Source organism: Prionailurus bengalensis, chromosome A1, assembly GCF_016509475.1.
Source record: "Prionailurus bengalensis isolate Pbe53 chromosome A1, Fcat_Pben_1.1_paternal_pri, whole genome shotgun sequence".
NCBI lineage: Eukaryota > Metazoa > Chordata > Mammalia > Carnivora > Felidae > Prionailurus > Prionailurus bengalensis.
Genome location: NC_057343.1, coordinates 119,256,361 through 119,270,044, shown reverse-complemented (window position 1 = coordinate 119,270,044; position 13,684 = coordinate 119,256,361). Strand labels below are relative to the sequence as shown.

The 13,684-nt window shown below is 42.9% G+C and overlaps 1 protein-coding gene across 5 annotated transcripts in view; it reads right to left on the bottom strand.

Annotated features, from left to right (window-relative positions):
• Nucleotides 1–13,684, bottom strand: part of ARHGAP26 (Rho GTPase activating protein 26) — a 427,015-nt gene that overhangs the window by 288,489 nt on the left and 124,842 nt on the right. For all 5 annotated transcript variants that reach the window (XM_043589835.1, XM_043589845.1, XM_043589853.1 and 2 more), the window contains exons 7-8: nt 5,718–5,822; nt 3,883–4,012 (exon numbers count right to left, since the gene is read on the bottom strand). In XM_043589835.1, coding sequence (XP_043445770.1) covers nt 3,883–4,012; nt 5,718–5,822 — 235 coding nt within the window. The remainder of the gene's footprint in view (nt 1–3,882; nt 4,013–5,717; nt 5,823–13,684) is intronic.

The following is a 13,684-nucleotide window of genomic DNA, read 5'->3' as shown; positions in this document are numbered from 1 at the left end:
GGTAACATTTCCCATGAAGCGTCGCCATGTGTCCAGTGCATACTGGAAACACACACAACCCATAACCCACAATGCTCATGTCCCCTTCAACTGTTTCTAGGGGCAATATACTGGAAGAGGAAGAAATCTGATCCTACAGGCTGGAACTGGAAATGACCCAGGGCTTTCCCCAGGGGCCAAGGAAGACCATTTCCCACTAAATGCTGCATCCAATGAGTCTTAAAATATAAGGGTAGGAGAGGTTCCCTGGGGAAATTAATTCACTTTCCCATCATTAATCTCCACTTGACATTTCCTTTCTCTTGACAGGATTAAGATGACTGAGGAAAGAACTGAAGAGCTCCTCAGAGTGCCTGTCACTGTCCCCATCTGCTATGACGACTTCATGCTTCCCACAGCTGCTCTGCGAGTCTCTGCAAAGACATACATGGATTCTGACCTACTGCCAAACCCCTCATTTGTACTTTAGCAGAACTCAAGCAGACAGGCCAACTCTGACAGAGAGATGTAAATGGGAGGGACTATAAATACCCCAAAGTAATGTGAGAGGTCTGTCCCTCAATACTGTCCCTCAGGAAAGGCAGACATGCCTCACAGTCAAATCCTGACAGTCCTCGATTTTCCCTGGTGGTCAGCCAATTACTTTATTTTGAATTAAAAATATTATTAGAGGAAGAAGGCATAATTAGCATTATTAGCCTCCAAGGTCCTCAGTCAACACTTGCCTTACAGGCTCCTGGAGATCACAGAGCAGAAATGGGTTGTTTTTCGTTTAAAAGAATAACATGAGATTTAACAAAGATTTAGTAATTATTTTTTAGGGTATCAGCGCCCATTTCAAGTGTGAAATGTCAATTAGGAAACTAAAAAATAAAAAGCAATATAGTAAGTGCCTAAATTGAAGCATCAAAGACAAAAATACCAACCATTGTCATTTATTTTTGTGGCTTAGAGAAAAAATTCCAGTGATAGCACAACACAAAGATTCCAAAAGCGCTCTATCTTAGAAACACTTTGAGCATCCAAGCAAGTAAGGCCAGTAATGGATTTAGCCTACTGAATAGATGAGAAATCCTTAAGTCCATTCTGACAATAGAAAGATGGCTAGGGGCACCTGGGTGGCTCAGGAGGTTGAGCATCCAACTCTTGATTTCAGCTCAGGTCATGATTTCACATTCATAGGATTAAGCCCCATGTCGGGCTCCACACTGACACTGTGAAGTCTACTTAGGATTCTCTCTTTCTCTCTGCCCCTCCCACACTCACATGCTCTAAGTAAATAAACATACATTTAAAAAAAATTTTTTTAAAGGGGCACCTGGGTGGCTCAGTCAGTTAAGTGTCTGACTTCGGCTCAGGTCATGATCTCGCAGCTCCTGAGTTCAAGCCCGCGTCAGGCTCTGTGCCGACAGTTCAGAGCCTGGAGGCTGTTTCAAATTCTGTGCCTCCTTCTCTCTCTGCCCCTCCCCCACTCATGCTCTGTCTCTCAAAAATAAACAAACATTAAAAAAACAACTTAACATTTTTTTTAAAAAGATGGACAGATGGATGGGAAAGGAGAGGAGAGAATGAGACAGGGAGGGAGTCACTTGCTTATAGTACACTAAATGGCAACTAATAAATGTGGAGAGAGTGCCAGAGCTGAGAAATCACCACTTTGCAACCAACATAGTAACAATCATGTAGGCAAGAATTTCCGACAGATGCTAAGTCTACAGAGAGCAAAGTTTGATGAGGAGAAGGGCCTCCCCATAGGCTGTTAATTAGCTACGAGGGAAAAATAGTGACTGTATAGTGGATAAACCAAATAATACCTTGACTGAGTGACCAAAAACAACATCACCACTGAGGGGCAGATGGCCATCCTGTGCCCCTGGATGTGGGACCCAGAGAAGAACACCATTTGACAAGGGACACCTAACCTGAATCTAATTATCGGGAAACAGACAAACCCACAGCGAAGAAAATTCTAGAAAAGAACTGGCCTATATTCTTCAAAAATGTCAATGTCATGAAAGACAAAGAAAAGCTGAGGCACTTGTTACAGAATAAAGGAGTCTAAAATGGTCACAAGTAAGTGCAGTACAAAATCGTATCTACACAGAAGGAAAAGAAAATGCTTTAAAAGGGCTAATGTCAGGGACAACTGACAAAATTGGAATATGAACTATCATTTGCATTAAATATCTTATCACTGTTAACTGCTGGACATGGTAACTATACTGTGGCTACATAAAATAAAATCCTTATTTTTAAAAAGTGTACTCTAAAGTAAGGGAGCATGAGCTATGCAACCTGTTCTCAAAAGGTTCAGAAAAAACGGAAATGTGTGTCTCTGACTGCGACACGTGTACACATACCCACAAAGAAAAAGAAAGAGAGAACTGTGGGAAAAAGGTAAAAATTCATGCATATGGATAAAGGGCATATGGGGTTTCTTTATACTCTTCTTGTAATTTTTCTCTAAGTTTCAAATTTCTAAGTGGTAAGTTACCAAAACTTGCAAATGAAAACAGCTGTATCCCATTGGTATGCTCTGGACTAATGTGTTAGAGAATTAAAATCTAGCTCTAATGAAGACATTCATGTTTCAAAAAGCATGTGAGGTGTTTGAATAAAATTGGGTAACAAATGTGAGAGTGCCAAATTCATATATATAGGGGAACAGTATTAATAAATTAAGTATTACAAGTGGACACATATTCAAGATGACCTTAAACTTTTTGGGATGGATCTCCTCATTGGGCAAAAAAGCTATCACCTTACATTGAGGCCTACACAAAACCCCACTATAGTACACTCCATCTGTTAAAACCTCAACAAGCTCATCCCTGTAATAAAACCCTCATGACGGCCAATGCCTCCAACCTCAAACCCCACGACTGCCCCCACTATGGCCAGGCAACAATTTGAAGCCCAAGGAAATTTTTGAGGAATCACTGACTAAAATAATCAATGAAATCAAGTGTTCTGTTCCATCAGAAAGCTTCTAGGAGTAAAGACAGTTGCTTCGCACTCAGACAACAGAAGGGCAGTAAAGAGCACAAAACCATCAAATCTCTGAAAGGAGTAACATGCTCAACTGAAAAAGTAGGGCAGACTAGGTAACTATCCATTGAAGAAAAAAAAAAAAAAAATCACCTTCTCTCATCCCTACCACTTTGTAAGCTAAGTCTGAAAGCGCTACCCTCAAAGCATAGCCCTGTCAAAAAAGCTTCTCCCCAGGCCTAGGGCAGGAGTTTGTGAGGCATCACAGAAAAGTCTGGATTAGCAGCACCTGGCATTTCTTTCCTTGACATCTCATCGGCAGGACAATGGATTTCTCTTCCTACCTCTTGGAGTAAGCTTGTGTTTCTACTTTTCATAAAATTTCAGTGCTGAGACGACAGCAGTTGAAGAGAGGAAGGAGAGGGCCTAAGTCATGACTATGTGGTCCTTGCTGAAACCAATCTTGAAGTAAACAAAATCACTCCATATTAAATCCACCCAAAGATAGGACAGCTGATAGAAAATAAGGTTTAGCAAACAAGGCCGTTCCAAAGCCTCTATGCCAAACGTGTGATGATAAACCCATGCTAAGTGTGCAGAGACCTCAAGCTTGACACTACAGAGAAAAAAAAAAAAACCATCACAGGGCCTCACTGAATTCCAGGTCCCCAAGGGAATTCCCAGTAATAAAGAACAAAGAACACAGCATTTGGAGGTGGATAAGACCTTATGAACATCTCTGCCTTAAAAAGCCCAACTATAAGCTACCTTCATTCACCCAAATCTATAATTACAGAACCACTGCTCTAGGCCAGGCACTACTAGGTACACCCTCCACATCCTGGCTAAAAGCCGTGAGTGTAACCCAAGCTATGGTTCATCACTGGCACTCACGTTTCTCCTGAACGTACAGGTACCCTTCCATGGTGTAGGGACTGATGGTCTTGTGCTCAAGGGGATTCTCCTTCATCTTTTTCATCAGTGATTCCACTTCTGACCTGGTACCTTCGAAGCGGTTTCTTGTCTAGGATGAAAGGAATTTTATTCACATCAAAGAAATGAAACCTTATTCCCAACCGTAACAATTCAAAACATCAACCTAGTGAACCCTCAGATCGAAAACCAGGTAACAGTCAGCCGCCTAGGAATTAGGCAAATACTTTCGAGAAATACCCATTGACCTTAAAGTCCTATACCAGAATGACTCTCAAATGCTCAAGACCATCAAAATCACCTGGAAAATATGGAGAAAATGCAAATGTCCAGGCCTCACCCCTAAAGATTAATTTAGTACCTCTGGACCCAAAAATGTGCATTTTAAATAAGCATCCCAGGGGTGCCTGGGTGGCTCAGCCGGTTAAGCGTCCGACTTTGGCTCAGGTCAAGATCTCACAGTTTGTGAGTTCGAGCCCCGCATCAGGATCTGTGCTGACAGCTCAGAGCCTTCAGATTCTGTGTCTCCCTCTCTCTGCTCCTCCTCCACTCACATTGTCTCTCTATTTCAAAAATAAATAAAAAGTTTAAAAAATTAAAAAAAATAAATAAGCATCCCAAGGGATTCTGATTCAAGTGGCTCACAGGAAATGGTCTTCACAGTCCCCTTCAAGACAGAAGAACTTACTTCTCCAGCTATAGGGAATATTACTTGCTAATGGTTCATAGATGGTCCCCTCCTGAAAAGGGAGCTGCTTGACTCAAGGTAATCTGCACCCCAGCACTAGTCAAGGCTAGGGGCAAAGGGGGAAGGGGTCCCAAGCCCGGCACCCTTTCTTTTTTTCCCCACACTCTGAAGGTCCATGCCAGCGCCAGGGTGCCCCAGGGCACTGACTGAGGCCTCACAGCTCAATTTCTCCTGGAGGGGTCTGCTGCCCTCTCTTTCCCAGGTGATTCTGCTAACCCTGCTCCCCTATAAACCTGCCGCAGGTAAACCTCCACTTCAGAGTCTACCTTCAGAGGAGGAAGGTGGCCTAAGGGGAAGCCATGCTTTGTGAAACCTTGTCTGTGACTCTGCCACTTCCTGTTTTCCAAAACAACAACGAGAACCATAGGGGAAAAGGCTCCAGGCTTCTAAACCCATGCAATACAACCCGCAAGGACACACTTGGGTTTCTTTGCTACACAGGATCATCTAGAGACAAAGACAACATACAGACTAACACAGCCAGTCATACAGCGAAGAAGGGGCTTGAGCCTGCTCACTGCTAACCAAAGGGCCCTTAGCAGGATTCGGAGCATCAAAAGGTCCTACTGGTTAAAATCTGGGGAAGGAGACTGGGAGTCAACAGCTCTGACTTGGATTTCCTGTCAGCCTTACTGAAAGCTGAACAAGAGTACATCCTTTGAGCTGGAGGCAGCATGTATGCCCCACCCCCATCCCCTGAACACACTCCAAGGTTCTTGTGGCCAGGCAGCTAAATGCACAGAAGGGAGGCTGGGCCTTCCACTGCAAAAGGAAATCCTGATCCTGGTGCTACAGATTTAAAACAAAAATAGCAGGACTTCCGAGAACATAAATAGTGCTTAGAAATAACAGAAAAAAGGATGATGCTCTAACCTGGGGCCACCAAGCACCCGAGAAATGCCTGCCCCCAGCTGCCCTTTGAACCCAGGCAAGACCCATGCTCCTCATGCATTCTAATCCACGTAAGTGATCTCTATGCAACCAGACCCATACTTTGTTCTTTCCTTCCCTGAACCAGGGAAAGGAAGCCTGCCCCTTGGCCACTCACGTTCTGTATGCTAATGGTCAACTGCGTCTTGAAGTCACCGAAGTCCTTGGCCAGTTCATAACCATGGTGATAGAAAGTGAAGAGTCCTTGCAAGAACGCCAGTAGCTGTAAGGAAGGAAGGAGGGCAGAGGTCACATCAGCACGCTAAAGAGAGATTATGTAGCTTTATCCGAATTCCCAACCTTGGTTTGAAAGCCTCGAATAAAGTAATAAAAATGCCTATCATTTAATGAGTGCTAGCTACTTGCATGCCCGACACTGTAACATCTTATGCCTGCCCTCACTAAATGCTCATCAAGACCTAGAAGTTGAGTACTATTGTTGTCTCCATTTTAATATTGAGAAAGCAAGTTCAGAAACATTAAATAACTCGCTCCAAAATCTTAAGTAACAATCAGGATTTGAAACCAGATTCACCTGGCACCAACATCCAAGCTCATACTCTGAGCCTCAGCACTTTCTAAGAAAATCACTTCTTCAGAAACTGAAGACCAGTCTCCAAGTGCAACTCAGTCTCCTTCAAATACATCTGTAGTATCAGGGTACCATGCAGGAAAGTACGGTTATACTGAGAGCCAACAAAGAGGGAAGACAAGGAAGCTGTATGTCCCAAACCTGCAGTGTAACAAAGTTAAAAAAAAAAAAAAATCACCCAGAGCAGGCTTCAGCTCAAGTGTGCTTCTGTGCTTTCCTTTAAGCAGGTAAACACTATGGATGCCGTAATTAAAATATTCCCATGTTTCCACATTTTCAGTTATGATGGCTCCCCTAAATTCTCCTTTAAATCCCCCTAAGCTAAAACATAGTAAGTCCATTCACTATTTAGTCTTGTCTTAAATGAAGAATGAAAACATCTGTTCAGCATGATTCTCATAATACACCTTCATACACTTAAAACTACTAAGATCCCCACCCTGAGCCCTGCCAGTCTTTACTTTTTCAGCCTCAACAAATGTTCATGCCATGTTTCCTCCCAGAACCTACACGCAAACCTACTGTTGTTAGGTTTCCCTTGCCCCTTCCCAAACTCTACACATCCTGACTCAGTACCAAACCTCAATCAGAAGAAAGGACTGTAATAAAAGTCTAAACAAGGTTTAAAAGAACCACAACTTTACTTTGTTACAAGCTCAGTCATACTGCATTTGGGGACCATCCCTGTGGTCCGAGTGGTCCACTCTGATTTCACTGACCTGCTTCCAATACATGTTACATAAAGATACAGCTGCTTTAAACAGATGTTGGCAAGGATGTGAGAATGCAGGGAAAGAGGAACCTCTTGCACTGTTGGTGGGAATACAAAGTGGTGCAGCCACTCTGGAAAACGGTATTGAAGTTCCTCAAAAAATTACAAATAGAACTACCCTACAAGCCAGCAATTGCACTACTATGAATTTATCCAAAGGACACAAAAATGCTGATTCGGAGGAGCACATGCACCCCAATGTTTATAGCAACACATTATCAACAATAGCCAAATTATGGAAATGCTCACTGACCTATGAATGGATCAAGAAGATGTGGTGTGTATGTGTATGTGTGTGTGTGTGTATAGAAATACTACTCAACAATGAAAAAGAATGAAATCTTGCCATTTGCAACAACATGAATGGAACTAGAGGGTATTGTGCTAAATGAGATAAGTCAGAGAAAGACACATATCATATGATTTCAATCATATGTGGAATTTAAGAAACAAAACAGATGAACATAGGGAAAGAAAATGAAAAATAAGATAAAAACAGAGAGGGAGACAAACCATAAGAGACTCTTAAACACAGAAAAAACTGAGGATTGCTGGAGGGGTGTTGGGTGGGGGTGGGCTAAACAAGCAAAGGACATTAAGGAGGGGAACTTGTTGGGATGAGCACTGGGTAGTGTAGGTAAGTGATGAATCACTAAATTCTATTCCTGAAATCATTATTATACTATATGTTAACTTAGATTTAAATAAATATAAGAAAGATAAAGCTGCTTTGCTTTACATTGTTTAATTTTCCAGTCCCTAAACTAACATACCTTTAGTAGTTAAACATAATCTCATTTTTTTTTCACCTACCTCTACTCCTCTACTCTTCTGAGAGGCAGCGCTAATAATGTTCGCAAAGAAAATTCAGCCCATGGTAAGCACTAAGGTATGTGCTACTCTCCCTTAGTTCAAAGGAAAGAACAATCTTTAGACTAAGCCACATGACCAGCCCACTTTATCAAAGAGCTCTGTACTGTGAAGTAAGGCAAAATCCAGCTTTTAATAATAAGAAATCCTGACTTCCCACCCCTATTATCCCCAGAGCAACTATCCCCTTAGATCCTCATGGGAGGTTGAGAAGCAGGCCCAGCGGGGTCCTCTGTTTCAAAAACTATGTAGTGACACCATATATAGATCACTAACATAAATCAATTAAAGGGTGGTACACCACACAGAATCACCAAAGACTAATAATGAATTCTTTTCTTCAAAGATGATAGAAGCTTTTGAACTCACTCTATATAAAATACATTTGGGGAGGAAAGCTCATGATTTTCCTCCTGGAAGTCTCCAGTAATAGAGAAGAAGGAGCTCTTAAGCCAAACCTAGTGTCAGTGTTGACAATGAAAACTGTTTTTTCTGATCTCTTCCTTCCCCCACTCCCCCACCCCACCTGTCATTGAATGCTCCGCCCATCAATTTTCCAAGGCACTGAACCATCCTCTCCTGGAGAGTAATGCAGAAGATAAGCAGCTAATTCTAAAGTCATTCCTCCTATTAACTCGGATTTATCTTCCACTTAAAGTCAACAGGGCCTCTCACGCCAAATGTAATTAAACACACTCCAGAAGCTCACGAACACACCACTTGGACGTGCACACAAGTGCTCCAAAGGCAGAAAGTTACTAGTATTTATTTTGGTTCTCACTTCCTTTGGTGTCATGCTTCATTGTCCGTTCGTCGATGGGAAATGATTCCATAGATATTGTTAACTTTGGCCCACTTCCCTCCTCCCCTGGCAACATATCTCTTCCCCACCCCACCCCCACCTTCTGACATCCCCTCCCCACACAATGCATGAACCTTTGAATCTATCACTCAGTGGGAAATGAAAGACCACTTCCCAGTGGGCGGGCGAGACCCACAGAAAGACCCCAGAGATGGGATCATCTGTCTGCCTCAAAGGAATTCTTGTACTCAAACCCACAGGAGACAAGCTCCTTGGAGCCCCACCTTGGCTGGCAGAGAAGCAGCACATCCACACAGACTCTCCCCTGAACAGTCAGCAATGCAAAATCACAGCATGACAAAGGAAATACCAAAGAAAGACCTTCTCCACCTCCCTCTGCCTCCTTCCCCCCGTCCTTGTTTTCCTCAGAAAGTAAGAAAAATCTATTTCTATTTCCTACCAGACAACATAAGCTATATGTATTTTTTAAGTAAGTAAAAATGTAACTGCTTCATTTAGTGACAGCTGCATCATTCCGGACTATCTGCTAAATTTAGATGGTTTCCATTCATACAACAAAGCTATTGTTATAGGCTGAATTGTGTTCCCCTACCCCAACAAAAAAACAAAATTATGTTAAAGTCCTAACCCCAGTAGCTCAGAATGTGATTTTATTTGGAACTAGTCTTTATGAAGGTAATCAAGTTAATGTTAGCCATGATATAAAATGCTAGCCCTGATATAAAATGAATGGTGTCCTCATAGAAAGGGGATACAGTATTCTGACAGAGAAACACACAGAGAGAAGACACCTTTAGAGCACCTTTACAGCAAGGAATGCTGAATACTGCCAGCAAACTACCAGAAGCTAGAAGGAAGGAAAAATCATTTTCCTACAGGTTTCAGAGGGAGCATGGCCCTGCTGACACCTTGATCTTGGACTTCCAGCCTCTACAACTATGAGAACTCAGCACAGGCATGCTGACAGGATGCCTGTTCAGCAAGACAGATATACTCAGACTGATGTGTTACAAGATGCACTGTAGTGTCAGTGTCCAGATCCGACTGGGGAAGGGGGAAGCCCAAGAAAGGATCCAACAAATCAAAGGGAAAATGAAGACCTGGACTGGGGCAGAAGACCAAGGGCAGGAAGGTACAGCACCAAAAAGTATTTACAAGATACATCTCAGAAGATGCAGTGCCTGATGAATGCAGGGAATGAGCTCTCCTCAGCACTAGATTACTTTCCATTATGAAAACTCAGGGAATGTGGCTTCATCCTCAAGAAGGGAGTAGGTCATTATCTGCAACCCAAAATCTCCAGAACATTTAGTACTTCAATAAGAAAATACAGGCTTCTAGGGCACACACAAGAAAATATGGTTTAGATCCCACAAGTCTGAATTTTCTTCTTTGGAATACTCAAATCTTGCTTCTTTTTCTGAAGGTCAGTAACATCCTAGTACCTGAAGTTACTTTGTAAGAAACAAATGAACATAGTCAATATGCACAGAGGTCCCTTGAAAGGCTGGAAACCAACTACAACCCTGACTACAACCAACGCAAAATATGAATATCCACACCAGGTGCCCCAGCAATTTAGTTCAGTAAATTTCCTGCTGGTTTCCTTTCCACCTGTAAGCAATCAAATACTGTTTCGTACAGACTAACAACCAGACCATTCCAGTTCTGCCAGGTAGCAGATGTCACCTTAGGGAATAAATGTGCTTCCATTTCCCCATCTGAAAACAGATATAAAGCAGCAATTACCTACCCTCAGAGAGAGTATAAGGGTTGGACGGCCGTATGGGGGTGAAGTGATTCTTAGTGTATGACACAGTTTGACCTAATCCTCAATTGTTATTTCATGGTCTTCTGTACAATCTCAGCCAGGGGTTCAAACTTAAATGTGTGACACGATCGCCATAGAGGGTTTGGTGCAATAGGGATTACTGGGCCCCACCCCCAATTTTGGGGTCTCAGCTAGAGCCCGAGAGTCTGCATTTCGAAGACTTTGACAACCACTGATCTAATCGGTGGTGTTTTGATCAATCTCTCCCACTATCCATGGCTCCTGAAGCAGTGACCAGCCCATAAACTGGTGGGTCGAGAAAGGAGAACTTCTGTAAAAGGAGTGAACATGCGAATTCTACATCCAGCCTCTCAACCACTCATTTAATTTCACTTTGGGCAAGTTCCTATCACTTTCTGTTCATTCTAATAAGGGGCCAGAAATCGTTTCTTATTAGCTCTCCAGGTGCCTCAGTGCATGGCCTACGAAACATCTGCAAACCGCAAAGGTTTTCCACTCTTTACATCCCTCGGGCACTTCCCCATATCCTCCCTCCTGTCCAACCTGCTACTGCACTGCTTGCTACCTTGGCGACCTCTCCACTACATCCATCTTGCTTCCCAAATGAGGCTTTGAACTCCTCAGACACAGCAGTGGGGTCTTCAGCCATTTCCCTGGTATTCATGAGGTAAACGCTTTCAGATTCACCAAGACTTTTTAGATTAAAACAGGCAGGCCCCGTTAATATTGGCACTTGTCGCATGTGCTCATCTGAGGAGACCCTGGGTGACTGAAGCTTAGATATTCCTCTATCTTAGAATAAAAAAGTAATTGCTACCTGGGTGCCATTTAGGTTAGCTCCATTCTAAGCATCATACATGAGGAAACTGATTCCTCTTAACATCTTTACAGGATAGGTGGTATTATTTTACTCCTTTTGCAGATGAGGGAACTAAGGCTCAGAGAACTAAGTAACCCAAGAACATACAGCTAGAATGCCTGGGCTGAGATTTCAGTTTAAGCAGTCTGGCGCTGGAGCCCTTACCAGTGATGTTTTACTGCCTCTCAAACACTCGAGATATGGATATACTACAAATGGGAGTCAGGAACTAGAAGGATTGTTCCTTGCAGGTTTCTTTAAAAAAAAAGAAAAAAAAAAAAAAAAGGAGAGGAAAAGGAAAAGGAAAAGGAAGAGGAGGAGGAGGAAGAGGAAAGCCCACCTAGATCAGCAGTCATCAGGCCAAGTCCAGCCTTAGCTGGGCTGAAACCCACACATTCATGAGAAATCAATGTCTACTGCTCCAAGAAGTTATGTGTTGTTACCCAGCAAAAGCTTACAGACACAGTATCTGATTCACGAGGAACACCTACTGGGAGATACAAGGGGACAACAAGAACAACAAAAACACCTCAAAGAAGTAAGATAAGCCAATTAAAACCCAAGACATCAAAAGCAAGCAATTGTCGGGGAGCCTGGGTGGCTCGGTCGGTTAAGCGTTCGACTTTGGCTCAGGTCATGATCTCACGGTCCGTGAGTTCGAGCCCCGCGTCGGGCTCTGTGCTGACAGCTCAGAGCCTGGAGCCTGTTTCAGATTCTGTGTCTCCCTCTCTCTCTGCCCCTCCCCTGTTCATGCTCTGTCTCTCTCTGTCTCAAAAATAAATAAATGTTAAAAATTTTTTTTTTTTTTTAAAAAGCAAGCAATTGTAGAATAGTATCATTGTGCACCTAAAGACTATTACAATCACTGTTGTTTTCCTCTAGAAATTCTGGTAAAATCAATTAAAAAACACCCAATGCTAATTCTGTGACAGCATTTGAATGCCTGCCCAGACCACAGGAAATAGGCTTCAGTAAACCTTTCGCTGAAAAGCTGGCTTTAACACCTCTGTGTCCTAAGCAAGGAAATCAATAAGCTCATTTTCTCTGTAGGATGGCCTCCCCCACGACACAGACTGCAAAAACAAGGGGATTTTGACAGGAGACCGTGATAGAGACCACTACTAGACAGGAAGCTGGCTCTCAAGTTTCCAATATTCACATAAGAAGACTGAGGTAATTAAGGATATTAAAGAATTTGCCAGGGGTGCCTGGGTGGCTCAGTCACTTGAGCGTCTGATTTTGCTCAGATCATGATCTCACAGTTCGGGAGTTCGAGTTTCACATCAGGCTCACTGCTGTCAGCCTATCAGTGCAGAGCCCACTTTGGATCCTCTGTCCCCCTCTTTCTGCCCTTTCCCCACTTGCGCTCTTGCAAAAATAATTATTTTTTAAAAAGAAGAATTTGCCAGATGAGGTGGCTGAGAAGGAAAGCTCAAAATCCTAGTTCCAATACAGTAAAAAAAAAAAAAAAAAATCTAAGTATCAGATTCCAAAGCCGCCAGAGTCTGATAAAACTATTACCAAGTTCACATCCCTAAAAAGCATCCCAAAATTTTATGAATTAGAAATGGAGCACAGAACACTCTTTACTAAAACAAGCGGTTATTTTCTCTCCGTTTCTTATAGTTTTATTGTTTGCTTAAGAAAATCACTTTCTGAAATCTAGGTAGGTAAGAGTCTTACTTCTAGAAAGACTCCAGGCTTGAGTCTGAATCAGAGGCTGCATTTTTAGTGAAAAATGCAAGGTCTGCACGAGTTTGAAATCGAGGCCCACGTGTTCTCTCAGTGTTTCCATGACATTTTTGTACTGTGCCTTCTGAGTGCAACACAAGGTCAGGGCAGCACTACCACTGCACAAAGCCACACCCATGCTAAGGTGGCCTCAACTAAAGCCAGACTGGGTTGCACACTACAACGTTTCTCTCCCTGCTACTCGGTTATAACCAACTACAGTGAGAAATCACTTTATATAGTACCTTTTAATGTACGGAAGGAGCGTGGAGGGGCTTTGAACTCTGCAGACAAAAAGAGGAAAGTATCATGTACATTCCCCTTTTTCCTTGGGCAACTACTACATTTGGATTATTTGAGGGAGAAAGGAAGGGGGTGGGAGGGTGGAAAGTTAAGGTGTAATCACTACTGTTGGGCAAGATGAACACTCCTCCCCCTGCCCTACTTCCACCTAGAAACCAATTAGCACAACACAGCAGGGCCAGAGGAAGCACTATCACTTCTGCTCAGTTTGCCCAAGAATGGCCACAGGGGACAGTCCAGGGTAGACAGACTGACAAAGCACTGTGACTTAGCAGAAGGCACAGTACCAGGGCTGATCAACCTCTTCATCAGCAACTTAGAGCATTTTGTAATCTAGGCAGTG